Source organism: Perognathus longimembris, chromosome 1 (assembly GCF_023159225.1).
Source record: "Perognathus longimembris pacificus isolate PPM17 chromosome 1, ASM2315922v1, whole genome shotgun sequence".
Lineage (NCBI taxonomy): Eukaryota > Metazoa > Chordata > Mammalia > Rodentia > Heteromyidae > Perognathus > Perognathus longimembris.
Window position 1 is genome coordinate 103,643,610 of NC_063161.1, and position 23,925 is coordinate 103,667,534.

At 43.2% G+C, this 23,925-nt stretch overlaps 1 protein-coding gene across 5 annotated transcripts in view; it reads right to left on the minus strand.

Annotated features, from left to right (window-relative positions):
* Window positions 1-23,925, minus strand: part of Cdk20 (cyclin dependent kinase 20) — a 53,896-nt gene that overhangs the window by 12,819 nt on the left and 17,152 nt on the right. The window contains exons 2-10 of one of the 5 annotated variants that reach the window (XR_007209782.1): window positions 23,774-23,811; window positions 21,239-21,399; window positions 20,666-20,784; window positions 15,265-15,474; window positions 10,664-10,822; window positions 9,273-9,483; window positions 8,029-8,207; window positions 7,818-7,945; window positions 5,529-5,798 (exon numbers count right to left, since the gene is read on the minus strand). Coding sequence is in view for 4 of the 5 variants with exons in the window: in XM_048337465.1 (XP_048193422.1) it covers window positions 5,690-5,798; window positions 7,818-7,945; window positions 8,029-8,207; window positions 9,273-9,483; window positions 10,664-10,822; window positions 15,265-15,474; window positions 20,666-20,784; window positions 21,239-21,399; window positions 23,774-23,811 (1,314 nt within the window). In the remaining variant the exon portion in view is untranslated. The other 4 variants (XM_048337465.1, XM_048337757.1, XM_048337883.1 and 1 more) reach the window with 4 other exon arrangements.

The following is a 23,925-nucleotide window of genomic DNA, read 5'->3' on the forward strand; positions in this document are numbered from 1 at the left end:
CACGCATGAAGCCCTGGGTTCGATTCCTCAGCACCACATATACAGAAAAAGCCAGAAATGGCACTGTGGCTCAAGAGGTAGAATGCTAGCCTTGAGCAAAAAGAAGCCAGGGACAGTGCTCAGGTCCTGAGTCCCAAGCCCCAGGACAGGTGAGAGAGAGGAGAGAGAGAGAGGAGAGAGAAAGCGGAGAGAAAAAGAGAGAGAGGGGAGAGAAAAGAGAGAGAGAGAGAGAGAGAGAGAGAGAGAAACAAAACAAAACAAAAAAACAAGTTTGTTCTGGGTGCTGGTGGCTCACGCCTGTAATCCTACCTATTCAGGTGGCTGAGACTGGCTGAGATTTGAGGATCTCGGTTCAAAGCCAGCCCAGGCAGGAAAGTCCATGAGACTCTTATCTCCAACTAACCACCAGAAAAGCAGAAGGGGTACTGTTCCTCAAGCAGTAGAGAGCTAGCCTTGAGCTGAAGAGCTCAGAGACAGAGCCCAGGCTGAGATAAAGCCCTACCACCTACAAAAAACAAAACCAAAAAAAGCTTGTATTTTTTCACATTCAGTTTGTATTTGTTGGTCACACAGGTCTCTTCCGGGCAAAATACTGTTAATTTTCTAAAACATACTCAACCTTTTGGTCTCTTTTAATTGGAGGTTTAATTCATTTACACTCAGGTATGGACTTATGCCTATCATTTAATTGACTTTCTTCTAGTTTTCAGTATTTTTTTCTTCCTCCATTATCTTTATGATTTGATGATATATGGTAATGATGTTAGATGGCTTTCAATTTCTCTTTTATGTATCTACTCTTGTAGTGGTATTAATACTGTTTTCACACTTTTGGCTTTTGTTTATCTTTGGAAGGTTTTTATTTTACTTTTGATTCTAACGATAGCCATACTGGGTATGTATTCTTGATTGACTATTATTTTCTTTTAGAGGTTTGAATATATTATTCAATTTCCCTTTGTACTTTAACTCCTCTAATTTATAAACATATATAATGGGAAAATAATCATAAGCATCAACTACATCACTAATAATACTATAAAAGAAAACTAGGATATTTATAAGATTAACTAGGAGTTTTAAAATTGAAGTTAGAAGTATTTATAATTGGGAGTAGTGCTGTGGCTCATTAACTGGTAGAGTGCTATCTTGAGTGATAAAGCTAAGGGAGAACACTGAGATCTTGAGTTTAAGCCCCAGTACCTACATAGATTTTTTTTTAAGTATTAGTAATTAAGTCACAAAAAAAGGAGAATAAAAAAAAGAATGGAGAAAATAAAGCAAAACAGGCTAAGAAAGAGAAAACATGGAATAAAAGTATAAGAAATAGTAACAAGAGGAATAGGACAAGGTAAGTACAGAGAAAGATAGCTATTGATATTGATTGAGTGAGTGAGTGAGTAAGTGCAGGTACTGGGGTTGAACTCAGGACCTTTCACTCTTGCCTGGCTTTTTCACTGGCATTCTATACTTGATACACACCTTCACTACCCAGACAACAGTTTTTTAAACATCAGTCAAGATTTCTTCCTGGCCAAGAGGATGATTTATATACACAGAGAGACAGACAGACAGAGACAAACACACACACACACACATATACACACACACACACACACATATACACACATACACACACACCCCATGTCTTTTGCAGTATTCATGTTTTGTTTTTTCTTTCTAAAGTTGAAACAACTTATGCCAGCAAGTACTATTTCTCTGCTGAGTTGATTCCTATGTGGGAAATCCCCAAACATGGCAACTTTCCACCCCTTGGAGTGTACAATGTAGTCAAGCCCAGTAGGGTTTGACCTCTTTCCTCACCATTTTTTGCCCTCTTCTGTCTTCCCTGCAGTCTGTGCTCCTGAGTCCAGGCACAGAGCCTGCATGCCATAGCACGACAGTTCTGGCTTTGCACTCCAGCTTGTATTCACATACAGATGGTTGAGACTATAGTCTGCCAATGTTTCCCCTCAACTTCCTTCTGCAATGTAGTTTGTGACACATACTTTCCACCCATAAAGATCTATGATTGAGTCTAAGTTCAAATTCACAATCAGTTTTCTGGGTCCACATTGGTTCCCAGAGTAGTTACTCACTTACCTGTGGAGCAGGGAGGCCTATGATTTAGTGGTTTTAAAAAAGAAGAAAGATCTAACATCTTGGCCAGCCACCGGTAACTCATGCTTGTAATCCTAGCTACTCAGGAAACTAAGACCTAAGCAGTTCAAAGACAGTCTGGGCAGGAAAGTCCATGAGACTCTTACTTCCAATTTTTATTTTTTTTGGTCAGTCCTGGGCCTTGGACTCAGGGCCTGAGCACTGCCCCTGGCTTCTTTTTGCTCAAGGCTAGCACTCTGCCACTTGAGCCACAGCGCCACTTCTGGCCGTTTTGTATATATGTGGTGCTGGGGAATTGACCCAGGGCTTCATGTATATAAGACAAGCACTCTTGCCACTAGGCCATATTCCCAGCTCCTCTTACCTCCAATTAACCACCAAAAGCTAGAGGTGGAGCTATATAGCTCAAATGGTAGAGTACCAATCCAGAGAGAAAAACTAAGAGACAGCACCCAGGCCCCGAGTTCAAGCCCCAGATACACAGATACACACACACACACACACACACACACACACACACACACACACACACACACACACACACACACACTCTTCTGTTCTTCCTAAGATGTCTGATTTTAAGACCTCTCGTAGTACCTGCAAAGCACCAGTAGGAATTACAGGTGTCCTTCTGGCTCCTTGCTACATGATATGCTGATTTGTTTTAAACTTTGCTTTTTCAGTGTCAGTTTGTGTAGCCATGGAGCTTCCCCAGGATTTTTCTCTCTTTTGCAGCTCTTTTATTGACTCTTCAAGGGGTCCTCTCTACCATTTTTCTTAGCACTGTTAGGGTCTAAAGTTCAGTATGTCACTTGGTCTCCATTTATGTCGCCCTACCTTGCTTCTCCTACTTCTTCCATTGATTTCTGAAGCCACAAGCCCACTATTTTGCTTTAGACTCATCAGATATCTTTTTCAGATTCACAGAGACACAGCGAAGTGCTGGTGGTACCACAATCCACAACTTCTACTATACATATTAAAATGCAAATAAACCATTAACTAATTAAGGTGAATTTTTTGTTTGGTAATAATTAATTTTCTTTGGATTTGGAAATAGATAATACTGTTTAGAAATAATGGTAAGTAGAAGTCCTACATGTACTAGCCTATGTGGTGAGGATGATCAGGACTGATTGCCCTCCAAAGCACTACTTAATTACAGTGGTAATCACTCTCACCGTATCTCATTTCTAACTTGGTTAATGGGAGGACTTGAGGGAGGCTCACAGATCTTCTGCATGCTTCTACAGAACTCTGCAGGACTTTAATGGGCCTGCACTACTCCAGGTATAGCAGTGCCTGCTGAATGCCATGAAAGCTACCTTCATGAAGAACTTGTAGTTGGCACATTCTCTAGGTGCTTCTTCCTATAACTAGGGTACCACATCCCGGGGGCCCTGTTGTCCTGGGAAGAATGTGTGTCAGACTCAGCACATTAACTTCTTGTGTTCCCATTAAGATTGCCCTTGCCCAGAATGCCACACAGGGATCCCTAGAGATGTGCATGTTCTTGGGTCACACACCCTCCCAGGGAGGATGGGTCCAGATCTGATCATCCTCTCCCAACAAGGAACCTCTCACATAAGAGAACTGTAACCTGCCCCTCAGACCCAGGGTCTAAGCCTCTCAGAAGAAACTGGGAAGGCCACATTCCTTTAGCAGCCCTCTAATATGCCTTTAACTATTTCTTCAGCAAAAACTCCAGCACTTTCAACTTATCCAAATCTTCCTTTCATCTGAGAATGATGGCTCTTTCTTGTTGTGCTGTGGTATGTGTGGCAGCTTGTTCCTCTGTCTGTCTCCATTCTCTCCTCCACTATTGGGATGCTGATCCTCCTCACCACTTAGGAAACCAATCTGAGGACATCTCTGATGGAGCTTCAGGAAAACGTCACCCTGACAGTTTCAAGAGAAAACAGACTTCAAGCAATGCCTTCATCCACCCCAGCCATGACTATGCAGGTTGCAACTGCTACCTTATGGTGGGTAAAACCTGCATGGACAGGGCTAACTTAGGAAATGGCACATTAGGACGCTGCACAAAGTAGACTGATGTAAATAGCTTTTAACCCTTAATTTCTAATCTTGAAAAAATTTTCCTCTCTAGTTTTCAAGAAATTTTCACTCTGCAAACATTGGTCATTGAAGCTGAAGGAGAGATTCTGACTTCCCCCACTTGGCCTCAAGGTTGTGGGCCCCTGAGCTAGATAAATATAGCAAATCACAAGTGTGTGGGTATTTACTTTTACACACACACACACGCTTACATATGCACACCCCCCCCCCGGAGAAATGGGGAAGTTTTTCTGTTTTGTTTTGGTTTATTGCTAGTCCTGGGGCTTGAACTCAGGGCCTGAGCACTGTCCCTGGCTTCTTTTTGCTCAAGGCTAGCACTCTACCACTTGAGCCACAGCGCCACTTCCGGCTTTTTTTCTATATATGTGATGCTGAGGAATTGAACCCAGGGTTTCATGTATACAAGGCGAGCACTTTTACCACTAGGCCATATTCCCAGCCCCTTGGGGGAAGTTTTTCTATTGTGACTTCAGTGCCTGTTCTGTGACATGAGATAACCAACACAGTGGTAGCAAGAGTGGAGCTTGAGGAAATGGTGAGGACACAACAGAGCCAAGACCCATTGGGGGAAGCACCTTGACTGTCTCCTGCTGCCTGCTGCCCTTGAGTCTGTCCTTTTTTCCAGCCTTCCCATAAAGCCAGTGGAGTATGGCACTGCTTTCCAATAAGTTGCTTTCTTGGTTTCAGTTAGCCAGTGGCAACCCCTATTACTTGCAGTTAAAAACTCTGAGTGACATGCCCACTAACCCAGCCAGGGATTCCACACTAACTCAGGGGACACCAAGGACACAAAATAAAAATGGCAAGGCTGGGAATGTGGCTTAGTGGTAGAGTGCTTGCCTAGCATGCATGAAGCCCTGGGTTCTATTCCTTAGTACCACATAAACAGAAAAAAGCCGGAAGTAGCACTGTGGCTCAAGTGGTAGAGTGCTAGTCTTGAGCAAAAGGAGCTTAGGGACAGTGCCTAAGCCTTGAGTTCAAGCTCCAAGATTGGCAAAAAAAAAAAAAAATATATAGTAAAAAACAAAATAAATAAAAAATGGCAGTTCTTGAGTTGCACATATGGTTCCACAAGAGCTGCACATAACAGAATAGAAAGATAAAAATACTTTACTTAGTTAAACATATTTGGATAAGAAAAACAACTAGGTAATTCTAGTAACCACACACAGCTTTCCAATAGTCAAATATTTTCAAATTGTTTGCCACTTAGGACTTAAAAATCTTAAGAAGGTTAGTCAGCAGCTAGAAAATGGTACTGATGGTAGCTAGTCGCTCCCATTTTGTATTTCATTTTCCAGAAAGACGAACTTATTTATTGCATGTACTACATTGGCTTTTTTGTGAGAAGCCAAGTCACAGAGCACTGTGCATTTGGTATAAGAAGGCATCTGAGAACCACCAACTGCTTTCCCAACATAGATAACATAACTTAGTCTCTGTATACATGTTTACCAACAATAAGAAAATCTTCAACTGATGAAATATTTCAGTTATGCCGAACTTTAAAACAATATGACCTCAAAATACTTGTTCCGATACTTCTGGCTTCCACAGCCACAATGCTTGTGCTATCACTCTTCACATGGATAAATCCACTGCAAAGAGAAAAGACATGTCAGGTATTCATCTTAGAAAAGGGCAAACGTGAAGCGCTGGTAGCTCATGCTTATAATCCTAGTTACTTAGGAGCCTGAGATCTAAGGATTGCAGCTGGAAGCCAGCCTAGGCAGGAAAGTTTGTGTGACTGTTATCTTCAATAAATTACTCAGAAAAAGCCAGAAATGGTGCTGTGGCTAAGTGGTAGAGTGCTAGCCTTGAGCAAAAGAAGCTCAAGGACAGCTCCCAGGCCCAGAATTCAAGCTCCAGGACTGGCAAAAAAGAAAAGGGCAAACGTTTAAGTAATAAGTGCTTTTACATGAAGACATAGCTCAGCTTTCTGTACCTTCTCTCACATAGCCAACTCCATACAGCCCTTGTTTACTCTGAGCTCTGTTTTAAAGAACTGGGTTAATTTGTCATGACTAGAAAATACCATCACATCCTAATATAGAAATATCAATACATAGCCCTACTGCTAGTAATAGCAGCTGCCTGAATCATAGTGGTTCTAGCTATTCTAAGAAACATCTGATTAGGACCACCTAGTTTAATCTGGCCACCAGAATCATTTCCTTAGAACACAGAATTATTTATCAACTCCTGGTTAATCTCATTGCTCTCTTGAATGAAAGAGATGTAACTTTGGGAGCTCACGAATGGAGTTATTTTTCATAAGTTAGACTCAAGATCCAAGTTAAGGTTGTACATGCCTTGTGTGAAACTTCAGACAAAACACATCTATCTCTCAGGCAGTATCAACTACATGACATGGGAAATGCTAACTGCATATGGTAGTTTTGTATATTACAGGAAATAATGTACACAGTACATAGCTAGAATTAACAATATCATTGTTTTGTGTTGGACTTGAACTCAGAGACTGGGCATTGTCCCTTAACTTTTGCTCAAAGCTTATGCTCTCTATTCCTTGAGCCACAGCTTCACTTCTGGCTTTTTGCTGGTTAATTGGAGATATGCGTCTCTTCGACTTTCCTGCTGGCTTCAAACCACAATCCTCAGATCTTAGCCTCCTGAGTATCTAGGATTATAGATGTGAGCCACTGGATCCCAGTACAATCTCATCTTCTTTCTTTCTTTCTTTTTTTTTTTTTAACCAGTCCTGGGGCTTGAACTCAGGTCCTGAGCACTGTCCCTGAGCCTCTCTGTGCTCAAGGCTAGTGCTCCACCACTTGAGCCACAGCGCCAACTTCTGGCTTTTTCTGTTTATGTGGTACTCAGGAATTGAGACCAGAGTTTCATGCATGCTAGGCAAGCACTCTACCCCTAAGCTGCATTCTCAGTTCTCATTTTCTTTTAACAGAAACAGAAACACAGTTTGACCAGTGGCTGGCCTCAGGACCAAGTTAGTAAGCAGTAGGCTGGGTTTATCATTTAACCCTTTCAGCATTTTTTTTTTTTTGCCAGTCCTGGGGCTTGAACTTCTTTTTGTTCAAGGCTAGCAGTCTACCACTTGAGCCACAACGCCACTTCTGGCTTTTTCTATACATACTTGGTGCTGAAGAATCGAACCCAAGGCTTCATGTATACGAGGCAAGCACTCTACCACTAGACCATATTCCCAGCCCTCAGCATTTCTTTTAAAAACACTGCTTTGGGGCTGGGGATATAGCCTAGTGGCAAGAGTGCCTGCCTCGGATACACGAGGCCCTAGGTTCGATTCCCCAGCACCTCATATACAGAAAACGGCCAGAAGCGGCGCTGTGGCTCAAGTGGCAGAGTACTAGCCTTGAGCGGGAAGAAGCCAGGGACAGTGCTCAGGCCCTGAGTCCAAGGCCCAGGACTGGCCAAAAAAAAAAAATAATAAAATAAAATAAAAACACTGCTTTGAGCACATACAGTGGCATGCACTTATAGTCCCAGAATGAGATCAGAGGCTCTCTTCAGACAAGAAGTTCAAGGCTAGCCTGGGCAACACAGTAAGTCTTCCTTTCAAACAAGCAGATCAAAACTGCTTTGCCATTTTCCAGCCTAAGTGAAGGAAAATAGTCAATTACCTGGCCCATCTGTGGGATCCTCCAAGCAAGTGATAGCAGCTCTTGAGAGCTGGGATTTTATTTTCCTTATTCCACATGTAGATGCGCAAAGAGAGGTCCAAGGAAGAGGTGATAACTCGGTTTGCATCCTTAAAATGAAGTTAAGTGAGGTGAAGACATATAGACTACTGAGGGTGGAGAGTGTGTCACAAGCAGGAGGTGTTGTACTCACCACCCACAAGGACGTGATGGATCTCTGGTGGTCCTGGAAGGTTGTCAAATGCCGGCCATATATGGTAAATAGCACCAACTTTGAGCCACAGGCCAGCAGGATCACCTGAGAGCTGTGGCTTTGCATGAGGTGAGGAGGCATCAGGGTGTCCGGCAAGGGGAAACTGACCATCTGTTGTACTTTGGGGATAAGAACACACAGATTGCTTCTCTGGAACAGGCCTATACCTCACCCATGATGATGTGATACTGCAAAGAGTGAAGGCTTCACAGCCAGATCTGTACTCAACCCTGCCCCATGCATTCACTAAATACCAATTCATCAGCTACTAAATGCTGACTACGATACTGCACTCATAGGCAGGCGTGATAATTCAAAGGATCTGGCTTATAAAGTGACTAGCAGAGTGTCTGACAAACAGAACGGGCTCTCTGCCTGGCTTTTTCCCTTTCCCATCTAAGGATGATATAAGAAATGGCCACACTGATCAGGGCTCCTGAATTCAAACCCCAGTACCACCAAAGAAGAAACTGCTATAATGAAAATTATATGACATCTGCCAAAAACTACTATTGAAGAGATTGACCTTCATACTGTATACCACTACTCATTTATACCAGGAAAAAAAATTACCTCTTGTGAAGAATTCATGTGTTTTCTTGTATCAGACAAGGGGTATTTTACACATCGCATTTCCCTTTTTTTTTCCTCAGCTGTCAGGAAGCTTAGAGTAAAATTTATGGTCAAATGATGTGAGAACAAATGAATACATACAAAGGGAAAAATGATAAGGACTAAAGAGAAGGCCTGTCAGATAACGTGAGGATTAGGAAATAATGGAGAGTGGAAGAGTTGTGGATCTTGTTTTTCTACTGGACTAGGAATGCCTTGAAGGCAGTGTTCCAGCTTTTACACAAGCACATTTGCATCAGTGCTGAGAACTGGGTCTTTGAACATACTTGGGGCAGCAGGAATGAAAGAAGGCATGAAGATCAGTAAGGAGGGGGAAGAGAGTGGAGGTGGACAGTATTTACTGACTGAATCCCCAAAGCACACATGGTTCCTCAACATTTAGCAAGTGCTCATCACTGAACCAGTGCATAAAATCAAAGAACTTTTGCACATATTTCCATGAGAGGGAAGAAAAATGGCCTAAAGAAAAAGAAAAGGTGAGGAAACTGCTCAGGAAGCACTGTAGTGCAACGGTGACGACCCGAAGAATGCAGCCAGCATGGGGACCTTACCCAGAGTGTTCGTTCTACCCCTGCACTTCTCCGCCTTTAACTCGAAGGTAGTGACAATCATCTGTGTGCAATCACTATTTCTGTGCATCACAATCAGCCTGGCTGCCTCCCCTGGGGCCCAGCAGGCCCTGGAAGCCAGATTGACAGGGAGGATGGTGGAGACAGGAGGCTCATCTTCCAATGGGTCCAGCAGAGACTGAATGTAGAAGACCTGTGAGAACACCCCTGCTTGGTAAGTGTGTGTAAGGGAGGGGCTTCTCAAAACTCAGAAAACACTCCAGCCCAACCTGGCTCATGCCTCTAGCAAGGCCTGGCTAGGCAGCTGGCTTTGCTCACAACCCCACACCTATCCTTTTGACTTACAGGGCAGCCCATGACACCTACAGGACCTTTTTTTAGACTGTGGATAAAGGCCCAGAGACTTTTGGAGGTTAATCCCAGCTCCTATTAGGGAACATTCTGGCATGCCAATCCCAGTGAGGTTATGATGGAAAAAAAATCACTTGAATGGCATTTTTCTCAGTTGCACCTTCTTTTCCTGTCTTCTATGTGTCCCCTGGTACATGGTAGTCTCAGTGGCTGTCTCTCATGGCCTCTCTGCACCCACTGTTCTTCTCTGACTACTGGTCTATCTGGCTACCAGATCCCTAGGCTCTCCGTCCCTTCCTACTCTCTGACACATTTCTCTCTCTCTCTCTCTATCTTTCTCTTTCTCTCTCTCTCTTTCTGGCCTTCCCATTCCATAAGATCAATAGTAGCTGTCTGCTTTTTACCATGGTCTCACTTCCTTAGAACCTGGCACTTGAAAGGTGCTTAGGCTCTAGCAAATAACTGGACACCTCTATGCCTGCAAGTGATCAGGACTTTGGGACTCAGTGGGTCTGAGAATAGACAGGGTGCCATTCCTGATGGTGGTGCAGGAGTCTCAGCAGAGTTCCACTAGGCCCTTCTCTAGGAGATACCCTTCTCTGTTACACAGGTTCTCCTTAAGCATCTTCTCTCAGCTTCACTGTTGTCAGACCACCTCTCTAATCTTGAGTATTTCTACCAGGATTTTCCTTAAGGCCCCAATGTGTTTAAAATTGATTTCTGCCCACTCCTGCAGGGGGCTGACCCCTTCCAGCTCACAGTCCGAGCAGAGGATGGCATAGAGGAGACCCTGAGCTTCCTGCAGGAAGAAGTCTGTGACTATAAAGAGCTGAGAGTAGCTCTTAGTGAGAAACCAGAGGCCTCTTCCTACCTGAACCTATTCCTATCAGGTTTCTTCTTGCCAGGCCATGGAGCTTGATCCTGAGTAACAAGCAACTTGCAAACACAGTCTCAGGACTGCAGCCCTTTTATAATCCACTGAGCCAGGCTCCCTACAGAAAAAGGGTTCCATAGGTACTGACCTGTGGGCCCAAGTCCAAATGCTGTGGGAATACGTATACCCACTGTCCATCAGGTGAACCTGAAAAGCCCAAGGAGGCATGGGGAAAAGTGGTCACCTTGGAGACAACCTTCAGCTGAGGCACCATCAGTGTACGGAGGTTTCCTTCGGCACAGACTACCTGGAACAGAAAGAAGCAACAGAATACCAGGGCATAAGAAGTGCCAGGGACCCTCTTGAAATGTGAAGAAGGGGTCCTATTCCCAACTTTTCCCCTATGGGTAACCACAAACAAATTAGCAACAAGTAGAGGTGAAGCCCGATACTTCTCTTGTTTTGGCTTGTCCTGTGGCTCTGCTGGTGGGTGGTACCAGGCACCCATGTGCCATGCTGTGCTGTCCTGTACTTGCTGACTAAGTTTCAATAACTGATATTGAGTCAGGAAGATCTTCTTTAAAGTGTCTTTAGGTTATATTCTTGTCCTGGATTCATCTGTGGTGTCTTACATGGAATCCTGTGTCTGGTAACAGACACCAGACTTGGGAATGGCCCTCACCCAAACACTCGGTGGAAAAAGTAAAAATGTCCCCATGAGACATATGATTCATCAGTGGTCACTGATGTGAGAAAACCAGACATCATGTGAAACACTCAGGCTTTCACTTCCCAAAGCAGGAGGTTGATCAGGAGGCTGTAAGATGCTGGAGCTACTGCTGTTGCTGAATGTCACCACAGCATCAAGAATAAAACACTGATTTTCTGGGTGACTGGAAAACACATACTAACCAGAGGCATCAACCTTTTAAAGTAAGCAGTAAGTGCTTTTCCTATATGCCTTTACCACCCTCCTTCTTACAGGGCTGAGGAATGGAATCTCCATGCTGGACAATTAGAAAATGGACCAACAGTGATCTGGGATCCCACTCGGTCCCTAGCTTATCAACATGCTAAGAAGATAGTCTGGTCCCAGCTTAGGCTCAGAGGCCCAAGTCCTCTAACCCTGATGACTTATTCAGGACTCTGGAAGAAAAAACATAAATATGAGCAGGATAGAAAGTATATACAATAACCATGAAGAAGAAAATGATTCAGGGGAAGAAAGGAAAACTGAAATAGAAGTCCATGAGACCATCATTAGGCTCTTGGCTATACCTATACTAAGAAAACAGTCTCATCACCTTTAAGTTCTTTGGAGTTCTACTGAGATGGCAACTTCCCTGCTCTTAAAGCTTGCTCAAGACAGGCTAAGCAGCTCAAGCCAGTAATTCAATATACTTGGGAGACACAGATTGGAAGATCAGGGCAAGGACAGCTTGGGAATAAAAGTTCATCCATCTTTATCAATGGCTGGGTACAGTGGCTGTCATACTCAGTGACAAAGGGAAGCACAAAAAGGAAGGTTATAATCCAAGATGGGCTGGGCATAAAGTGAGATCCTATCTTAGAAATAACCAATGCAGAGGGGAGGAGGGAGAATGACTGAGAGGCAGCTTTGATCAAGATGCACTGTATACTCACTAGACACTATGTCGGAAATGAACTATACAACTTTGTAGGGAGATGGAGAGGGAGGGAAAAAGCTGGGAGAAAATGAGGGAGGGGGTGACACTGTTCAAAGAGAAATGTACTCATTACCTGACTTATCACATTTACAACAAAATATATTTTAAAAGATGCACTGTATACATAAATGGACATGTTAAAATGAAATCCCCTTGTACAACTAATTGATGCTAATAAAATAAAACAAAAAAAAAGGAGCTGGCAGAGTGGCTGAAGTGGTAGAGTGCCTATCTAGGGAGCATGAGACTGTCAAAAACAAAACAGTGTTCAAAGAAACTGGTGGGAGAGCTGAGGGGAAAGGTGTTCATGTATAATGTATGAGGTCCTAGGCTTCATCCCTAGCATCACAAAACAAAGTTGTATAAAAAGTCTCATATGACCAGGACCTGAGAAGAGAAAACAGAGCCTGTGGACCAAAATTAGAAATGAGAGGTGCCCTCAAGAGCTGCAGGAAGAATCTATTGGGACAAGTATACCAGTTTTGTGCTATTCCACCAAGACTTCTGGTTACAGCCAACCTGTCCTCTATTTGCCCTTACCAAGGTGCTTTGATTCCTTTGCTACCAACCAATCTGAGACACTAAGATTACCTTTCGTCTCTTTGGTAGCTGGCCTTCAATAGGTAGCCTTCAATAAAGTTGTGTCTGCAAACCCCCATGCCACAGTAGTTGGTTCTATGCATGTTTGGCAGTAAGCTTTGCTCAATATTACTAGAAACCTGATTCCTCATTCACAAATTTTACTTAGGCCTATGTAGAGTGATCCCTACAAAACATTCCATTCAGAAGTGTGCATTTCATAACAAAGGGCTCTCAAAAGTGTCCATCCAGCACAAGCATCTCATTAGTGTCCCTGCACCACATTGTCTTCAGCGATCTCCTCCCAGACCACTTTCTGTCCTGATGGCCACAAGCTGCCCACAGATCCTAGAGCAAAACTTTGTCCTTGGTTCCACAGAATAAAAACTGCTGAGCCAGGCACCAGTGGCTCATCCCTGTAATCCTAGCTACTGAGGAGGCTGAACTTAGGATCCTGTGCCTACTAGGCAGGCACTCTAACCACTTGACTAACACCCCTATACTTTGCTTTAACTTTAGACTTTTTTTTTGCGGGGGGAGGATGAGTTGTTTTTGCTGAGCCAGCCTCAGACTGAAATCCTTCTACCTATGCATCCTGGGATACAGGCATGAGCCATAACACTTACAATTCTACATCATTAACTTTTTAAAGTGATGAACAATACACAGAGGACAACTACACAAAACCTCAATGAACTATGACACTATTAATGTCAACAACCAAGAAACTGTCTACCAGCAACACAAGCGTCCCTTATCTTTTCCAGTCAATGTGTGACTCTGATGTCTTTACTGAAATACGCTGGCCTCTAATCACTGATTTCTTAGCCTTTCTTAACGAAGTTTTCTTCTCTAGAACTTCTATGTGGGTTCTTTATTCAATCTGTTATTTCATTTGTAACAGCTTTAAATTCTCTGCTGAAATGTGTCCACTACACAGAATAGCTATGTTTACAGCACTGTGGTTTTACACTGTCTGCCGTTTGCAGTTCACCCTGCCAGTGCCCATTCATGTGTGAATTTGAGGGGTGTTGAACGCTAATTGGAAATAAGAAATCTGTGAGGCATAGAGTACTGTTAACTGTCCAGAAAGGACTTCCCTCACTCCTACCAAGTGACCAGGGAGCTGAGCTGCAACCTGTGCATCCTCCTTTCCCTGAGGTCACGGGGCACAGGATCCATTCTTGTTGCCCTTGCACTCCAGCTTTTGTGTTAGGGCTTGGAATGCTCAGCATCATACCTGCCTTGGAATGTACATCTCCAGGGCAAAATTAGCCCCAGTTATGGGCTTACCACTCAAATTTCTGCCATCTTCTGCACACAAAGCCTATTCATTTCCTTCCCCACCCTGCCATGTGAGGCAGGATTTTGCTATAAAGTCTACAATGACCTGAACTCAGCCTGTAACCCCAGATGGCCTTGAACTTCCAACCATCCTGACTCAGACTCCCAAGTCCTAGCATTACTGGTATGCTGTACCACACACAGCCTGTTTACTTATTTTATTATTATTAAGCTCACTGGCATTGTCAGGCTTTTTTTTTGGTGGTGGTGGTACTGATGATTGAATGCAGGATCTCACATCTGTCATGTAAATGGCAAATGCACTTTCCTCCACTGCTCAAAATTTTTAAGTACTGGCTAGGATTACAAACATGAACCATCATGTCCAGCTGTCATCAGTTTTTTAAAAAAAACTAAACCTTATTAAGGCCTTAAAAACAGGATTGACTCTTAGGAGAGGAACATAAAAGCACAATACCTGTGTCTTTAGCCATATACAACAATATTTATTGAAATGAACCCCAGGAAATGGAAACAAGTTTTTTCTTCAAAAACAAAACAAAACAAAACACAAAAACCAACCAACCATATAAACAAACAAAGATCCCAGGTTTGAAAGCTGGGTGCTGGTGGCTCACAACTGCAATCCTAACTATTCAGAAGGCTGAGATCTGAGGAATGTGGTTCATAGCCAACTTAGGCTGGAAAATACATAAGACTCATATCTCTAATAAGCTACTCAAAAAAAGCTGGAAGTGGAGCTATGGCTCAACAGGTAGAGCGCTAGCTTTGAGAAGAAGCAGCTCAGGGATAGTGTCCAGGCCCTAAGTTAAAGCCCCAGAACTGGCATATACATACATACATACATACATATACAGACACGCACAAAATAAGAAAATAAGACAGAATTGAAGTTAAGAGAAATCGCAGGTAAAAGAAAGACAATGACACAGACCAACAGATAAGAAAGCAAGAGCATGGGACTAGAGAGCCCTAGGAGTCCACACAGCTGGGAGAGGCTATAGACAACAGCTGAAGGACAGGAGTTTGTACTCCATGTGGTGAGCAAGAAGCCAGAAAGCTTCAGCCTTCCATGCAGAGGCCCAAGTCTCCATGCATCATGTGGTCACAGGGCTAGAATCCAGGCGCTGACAATCAGCTAGGCCTTGCAGAGACTCCTGAGAGCCAGGTAACTCACCAGCAGAAAGGGATCCTCAGGCCGGTCATAGGCTTCCATGGCAGCACAGGAAGTCAGTAAGGAGAAGGAGGCCCCTTCACATCCAGTCTCAGCTTTCCATACTTTGATCAATCCTTGTGTGTCAACAGTGATGACTAGCTGCTGCTGAGGATAGGTGACCAAATTCACCAGCGGAGCTGGCTGCACAGGGCTAGACCAAATCTCTGTGCCCTAACAACAAAATTAACATAGGAATCCATTTATAATAAACATGAATTATTTTCATGCATTCAGTTGGCATATAGTTACCTGTGTCTGCTCTATACCAGGCTCCACAGTGCATACAGGGTGGCATGAGTGAAAAGAATGTGCCCCACCTTATAGTACTACAGGGAGAATAGTAAAGATGGGTGTGTCCCAGTTAGACTAAGGGCAAGAACCTAGCTAGGGCATCTGAAAAGGTTTCCTGAAGACTGGATAGTATCCACAGAGTACTAAGGAGAAAAGGAAGAGGCATTTGCAATGGCATGCCATATCCAATGTTACCTAGGGCTCCAATGAAGGAGAAGGAAGCTGCAGACTGGACTGAGAGGCCAGTGCAATACTGGTCCCCTGCACAAGAGCCCATAAGGTGCACTACCATCTACTGCTTTCAGCTATGTATTATCTCATTAAAGTCCTACGGAATTCTAGTTCTAATGATAAACTGACCATAGTTTATGTTGCAGAGGGAAGCTAGTCTGCTTTGAATATCTACACCTAATTTGGATGTGCCCCCAGTAATGCCACTACCAGCTAGCTCCAGTAAAGGCCTAGCAATACACACAGGCAACTAACCCAGAAGCTGACTGCCCAAATTGGGACCATTCCATGATCTCTCATGAGACTTGGAAATTATGGATTGGCAGATCTATCATGCACTGAATTGGGCATTGGGGTCCATCCGGTTACTGCTGCCTCAGGGTTTTCATTCTATATCATTAAGATCTCCAGTCAATCATATTATCTTGGTTTTCCTCTATTAGTCTGTTTTCCCTATCATTCGATTTCTGTTGCTTAAATAAGCTAATGCCACATCATATCTAATCATGATAAAAGAATATATATTTTAATCTGAAGGTTACTAGCATGAGAGTTGAGAATACCACATCTGAGAAAATTCTGTGAGGTTCAAAAACAATCTTTCTAATCTTTGCAGGAGACAAGAGTTCAGCAATACAAGAATTGCACAGGCTGAATGAATTCATGAGGGTCTCATTGTCCAATGAAATAATTGCTTTAAAGCTCTATGTGCTAGACACAAGAAGAAATCGTCTTTACATATAATGGAGACAAAGTACAGAGAATTTTCTTTCTGTGCTAAGACAATGTCATTTAAACTTAAACCTGGAGGACTTCAAAAAGAATTAAGGTTTACAAGATGAAAGCAAGGCAAGAGATATCATATGGCAATGAAAATAGAACGCCTCTGAAAGTAAAACCACAATCCATCTGACACAGTGGAAGAGCTGAAGTTTAAACTGGTTAAGTAGGCAGTACAAAGAATATTGTCACAAATTGTGTTAATTTCTGAAGCAGTGTGAGTGCTGACTACTAGTAGTATCAAAAATGTATTCAGAGGCCACAAGCTGGTGGCTCACACCTGTAAATCCTAGCTACTCAGGAGGCTGAGATCTGAGGATTGTGGTTCAAAGTCAGGCTGGGCAGGAAAGTCCCTAAGATTTGTACTTCCAATTAACTACCAAAAAGCAGAAGAGCTATCCATGGCTCAAGTGGTAGAGCACCAGCCTTGAGCAAAAAAGTTTGAGGGCAGTGCCTAGGCCCTGAGCACAAGCCCCACTACCAGCATACATACACACACACTTAAGTATTCAGGATTTTTTTTTTTTGGCCAGTCCTGGGCCGTGAACTCAGGGCCTGGCTTCTTTTTGCTCAAGGCTAGCACTCTGCCACTTGAGCCACAGCGCCACTTCTGGCCATCTTCTGTATATGTGGTGATGAGGAATCAAACCCAGGGCCTCATGTATACGAGGCAAGCACTCTTGCCACTAGGCCATATCCCCAGCCCCGTCAGGATTATTTTGGTCTCTGTATTTATAATAAAAAGATGTTCCAGGAATCAATAAATTTCTGTGAAAACTGTTCCTGTGTTACATGTAAGAAAACATGGTGCCAGGCACTGGTGGCTTACACCTGTAATCCTAACTAATCAGGAGGCTGAGACCTGAGGATCACAGTTCAAAGCCATTCAAAGCAAAGTCCGGGAGACTCTTATCTCCAATTAACCACCAGGAAACTCGAAGTGGCGCTGTGGCTCCAGTGGTAGCCTTGACCTGAAGAGTTCAGGAACAGTGCCCAAGCCCAGAGTTCAAGTCCTACAACCAACAAAAAAAACACCATGGTATTTGTTTTACAACCTTTGCTTACTAATAAATTATGCTTGCAGGGGCTACAGGGACGATGGAGAGAAATGGACAGGTTTAATTGACTGGGGGACAGTGTATGTATGTGTGGAAATGTCACAATGAAACCTGCCTTTGTATAACTGATACATGCTAACAAAAAGTCCTTAATAGAGAAAAAAGGGAAAAAAAATCTGTAGGAATGCTAGATATGATGGTGCATGTCTGTAATCCCAGCATTCAGGAGGCTGAGGTTGGACAATGGTGAGTTTGAGGCCACCCTGGACTACAAAACGAGACCCTACCTCAAAGAAAAAAAACAAGATCTGGAGACCAGGTATTGTGCCACATACCTATAATTCTGCACTCAGGAGGACGAACCAAAAGAATCACAAATATGGGCTCATAGGGAGTACTAGGCCAGCCTGGGTTATGAAATACTCTCTCAAAACTAGGCCCTATCCTCCCCTTCCCCTCAAATCTGTATCTCTCTGCTACCAGGCCACCATGAAATGAGAAGCTGTTCTACCACCTTTAGCCATGATATTTTACCTCACCATAGCCCAGAAACAATGTAGCCAACTAACCACAGCTAAAATCTCTGAAACTGAGCCAAATAAATCTTTCCTTTGAATTGAATTGTTTATTTCATGTATTTATTACAGCATAAAACTAATACATTGCCAAGATCAGTGTAGTGACTACAAACTCCAATGGGAATTAACTGCTTTAGTCTATCTATGCCGTAATAACAAAAGGACAGACTAATTAATTTATATAAAAGCTAAGAAATCCAAAATGAAAGGGCTTTCATCATGTTCAAATGGGTATGCTAAAATGAAACACCCTTGTACAACTGATGCTAGTTTTATGAAGTGGTTTTTTTGTGCTTTTTTTTTTTTGCCAGTCCTAAGGTTTGGACTAAGGGCCTGAGCACTGTCCCTGGCTTCTTTTTCCTCAAGGCTAGCACTCTGCCACTTGAGCCACAGCACCACTTCTGGCTCTTTCTGTTTATGTGGTGCTGAGGAATTGAACCCAGGGCTTTGTGCATGCTAGGCAAGGATTCTACCGCTAAGCCACATTCCCAGCCCCCTGATGCTAGTTTTAAAAAAAAGAAAAGAAAAAAAATCCCAAATCAAGGCATAGCAAGTTAGGTTGTCTTATCAAAGCCTGGCACTCACTTGACTTGCTCGCTTATAGCTGGCACTTTACTGTGTAATCTGTACCTTCAGACTGCATTTTTGCTAGTTAATTAGAGACAGAGTCTCAAAGACTTTCTTATCTAGACTAGCTTAGAACTTCAAATCTCTGATTGAAGCCTCCTAAGTAGAAAGGATTACAGGTGTGAGCCACAGGTGCCCAGTTGATCAAGACTTCTTGCTCCCTCAGGAGAGTAGAATGCCCTGTCTTTACATAGTAGAAGGTAGTTGGAAGACCAGAGTAACTCCCTCCATCAAGCCATCCCCTCCCTCCTTTCATTTGTGCTAGTCCGGGGCTTAAACTCAGGGCCTGGGCACTGTCATTGAACTTCTTTTGTTCAAGGCTAGTGCTCTACCACTTGAGTCACAGCTCCACTTTTGGCTTTTCAGTGGTTAATTGAAGATAAGAATCTCAAGAGACTTTCTGTCCAGACTGGCTTTGAAGTGCAATCCAGACCTCAACCTCCTGAGCAGTTATGATTATAGGTACGAGCCACCAGCTCCCGGCCATCAAGTACTATTAAGAACCTAAGATTCCAGATGAGGGCAGAAACTTCATGACCCATTATCTCCCAATACAGGTGCACTGAGGATTAATTTTCAACATGAATCTTGGAAGGCACAAGAACACTGAAACCACAGTACTGACTATACAAATGAATTTCTTTTTAAAAAAAATTCAAAATATGCTACCCAAGAGCCCCTGAATGTAACCCTGCCTTTGGTCACAAGTCTACAACCCACAGGCAAGTCTCTCTCTCAAGAGGGGCAACCTCACAGGGAATGAAAGTTAAGCAGGGAGCTGGGTTCGGCTAGGTCTCCTGATATACTGGCTGGTCCCCAGGAGACTTCTAACCTGCTATGACTCTACAGTACTAAGTCCACTTTCAGCACACCTGATGAACAGTAAAAGACGAGTTCTTGACAAAAGACTATTTACATAAAGTAGTAAGGCCTTACCTAGGGTTGAAGGTATAGTTCAGTAGTGGAACACTTTGCTAATATTTGCAAAGCTTGGGGTTTAATCCGCAGCATCACAAAAAGTAAAAATCAAGTAAAACACTACCAGTATCTTTTGTCTAAGGCATTCAAAAATCCAAAGTATTCTACAGATTCTACGACACTCCATTATAGGAGGCTGGGTTCCATTTTTGTGTGGCCCTACACAGAACTTCTGGATTTGCAAGCGACCATATTGTTCAAGTTTCAGAGCTATCTTCCTCTCCTAGTCTCAGTTTATATGTCTATAAAGCTAGGATAATAATGAATGCCTTATTGGACTGCTGCTAATGAGAAAACAGATATAAAAACTAAAACCTTTTTAACTGTAAGTGTTGACAATGTTTAAAATGTTAACCAAGTTATCTAGGCTTACATATGGGGATGACTAAAAACTCTAATGATATAGGCAACATGGTCCTGCAGGCCAGCACCATGTGAAGAATCACATGATTGAGAGATCTCAGATCCAAGTCCAAAAGTGCTTGCAAGGAAGGAATGAAAAATAGCACAGAAGCTAGCATGCCAACACAACCCCCACCAGGCACAGTTGGTACAGTTCAGCTTCCCAAGGCCACAAAACAGAAAGCCAAGAATGTGTCATGTGAGATTGGTCACACTCAAATTTCAAACATGGGTCCACTGTGACTGAGCCCCTTATGAGCTCAGATTTCTCATCTGTAAAATGGGGTCCCTACTCCTGATTCCATAAGTTTTCCAAGATAAGTAAAGAAGATTACAGACAAAATGTCATGATGAGACAAGGACACAGTAAGGATTCAGGCAACTTCAGCATTGCTTTCCCTTCAAGGGCCAGCTCACCTCATGCAAATCCCAGGCACGCACAGTACAATCTGCAGACACAGTGCAAACCACAGACTTCTCCCTTCCGTCAAACCGGTACTCATTGGTCGAAACATAAGCCAGCTGATCTATCTGTCCTGTGAGAGAACACAGACATAAAAGGCCAAAGATTGGACATTTCAATTGAGGAAAAGGGTTGGCAGGAAACCCGTCACTCTGCTTCTGCCTCAGATACACAATGGTTACTTGCTTACTCAGACATAATAAAATAGGAAAGAACTGGAGCTTTCAATAGAGCTGAAGCTGCTCTCTAGACTGTCACTCTCCAGCAACATGACATTAAACTATTCCTTAGTATCTTAGTTTCTGCTTCTGTCTACTCTAGAAAAGATGTGACTATGTCTCCCTTGTGGAGTTATTGTGAGGATTAGATGACATAACACAAATATTTATAGAACTGGCAAAATATTTATTTATCAAGTAGCCCTTTTCAAGTCATTGGTTCAAACTCCAAATCCCTTAAGACTAGACCATGAGGAGAGTGAAGGGTGAGTGGGAGTGGACATAGCCACTTTATTCCCTACCCCATACCTGTGTGTCCAGCAATAGCTTTGCAGACAAAGTCCTCAGGCCGCCCAGATTCCACTCGAAACTCCAGCTCAGACCGGGAAAGATAGTACTGTTTCCATGTTTGTGTGCCAGGGACCATTTGAGAAGCTCTGCAGGAGGACCAGCGTCTCAGACACAGCTGCCTGAAAAACAGACCTACAATTAAAGGCAGGATGTAGCAGTCATGGACTTTGGAGCTAACAGATTGAATCCTGGCTCTGCCAACTCATTTTGCCTACCTAAGCCTCAGCTTTCTCTCCCGCAAATGAGGATAAAGGGAATACTGAATGAGTGTTAACTACACATCAGGCATGAAATGTTATTTTATGTATCCCATGGAGCTTCTTGATGACCCTATGACGTAGAATATCACCTCCATCCTACACTTAGAGTACACTTAGAGATGCAGAAGTTAAACAAGTGGAATTCAAACACCTTTTTTTTTTTTTGCCAGTCCTGGGCCTTGGACTCAGGGCCTGAGCACTGTCCCTGGCTTCTTTTTGCTCAAGGCTAGCACTCTGCCACTTGAGCCGCAGCGCCGCTTCTGGCCATTTTCTGTATATGTGGTGCTGGGGAATCGAACCGAGGGCTTCATGTATATGAGGCAAGTGCTCTTGCCACTAGGCCATATCCCCAGCCCCCACCTGCTTTTTTTTAATTAATTAAATTTTATTGAAAAAGTGTTGTGCAAAGGGGGTACAGTTACATAATAAGGTAGTGAGTACATTTCTTATGATATCTGTTACACCCTCATTTTTCTTTCCCTTCCCTAGTTCAGGTAGGCATATATACAATATCCAGTGTACCAAAATCATATACAGTAACCACATACGGTACACCAAAGGAAATTCAGCTAGAACATTAAATGTAATGACAATAGAATCCTCCTATGTCCTTCTCTTGGAGTTGTTTTTGCTTATCCTCATCTTATATAATCATGTGTACATAGCTGTTGAGCTATTGTGATCCACTGATAGGTCTATCCTAGACCTTTTTAAGTTTAATAGTTGTTTGGTTTTAGATACATAATGTAAAGTTACTGACCCAAACATGTGGAAATACCATTTGAAAAGAAGTTTGTTATTTTGCAGACCTGGTCTCTACTGCTCCCCCCGGCCCCCCCCCCCCACAGTCATATATCAAGGAGACCACGCCCCTTTGTCCTCTCAAACGCCTGCTTTTTTCAATGCCTCCACTATTATTGTCAAATTGACTATGTCTCTCTTCATTTCTGCCAACTCCTTATGTATTTTTGCTGCTCGGTGGCCAGAGGCATAAATAACTCATTATCTTCTTTTTGTTTCATTTGTTGCCAAACCTGGGGCTTGAATTCAGGGCCTGAGCACTGTCCCTGGCTTCTTTTTGCTCAAGGCTAGCACTCTACCACTTGAGCCACAGTGCCACTTCTGGTTTTTTCTATATATAAGTGGTGCTGAGGAATCAAACCCAGGGGTTCATGTATACAAGGCAAGCATTTTACCACTGGGCCACATTCCCAACCTAGATTGCTTTCTTTGTTCCATGTTATAAGAGGCCACATGAAGATATAGCTGCCAACAATGAGAAATCAGATTCCAGCTGGGTGCCAAAGGCTCATGCCTGTAATCCTAGGTACTCAGGAAGCTGAGATCTGAAGATCAAGGCTCAAAGCTAGCCCAGGCAGGAAAGACCATAAGATTCTTATCTCCAATTAACCACCAGAAAACCAGAAGTGGCACTGGGGCTCTAGTGGTAGAGGCCTTGTGGCTCTGGGGCAGGGCCCAGGCCCTGAGTTCAAGCCCCACATGGACTAGCAACAAACGAACAAATAATAAAACAAGTGTAGAAAGGGAGGGAGAATTCTAGCTACTCAAGAGGTTGAGACCTGGAAGATCATTGTTCAAAGCCAGTCCAGGCAGAAAAGTTCACTAGACTCTGCCTCCAAATTAATCAGCAAAGAGCATGGCTGGAGGTGTGACTCAAGTGGCAGAGTACCAAATGAGCAAGTGACCCAACCAAGAGTGAGGTTCTGAGTTCAAACTACAGTACCGGGCTGGGTATATGGCCTAGTGGCAAGAGTGCTTGTCTCATATATATGTAGCCCTGGGTTCGATTCCTCAGCACCACATATATAGAAAACGGCCAGAAGTGGTGCTGTGGCTCAAGAGGTAGAGTGCTAGCCTTGAGCAAAAAGAAGCCAGGGACAGTGCTCAGGCCCTGAGCCCAAGGCCCAAGGCCCAAGACTGGCCAAAAAAAAAAAAAAAGTCAAACTACAGTACCAACAGCAAAAATGAATTTAATCATAATTCAGTTGCTGTATCTTCTGTCAGTTACATTCATTTACTGTACATTTCTGCCCCTGAGTTTTATAAGCCTACCTTTTATCAAATCTTCCATTCTAGTCTTATTCTATAGACAGGAGATTCTTATCTGGATCATCCTTTCTATATATTCTAGACAGCTAGAAATATAGACAGTGATATCAAGTCTTATCTAGTTCAGCCATCTCACTTTGTGGGGCCACTTTTGGCTTCTCACCTCCACAGTTCCTTGGTCTTTGAAACTTCATTCCAGACCTAGAACAAGAAGGGAAAATAGAGTATAGTCAGCCAACAGGTAGCTAGCCTCTCACTTCCCAAGCCCTGTGGAGGGGACTAAAGGTCAAATCAGTCAAGAAACCTCACCATGAG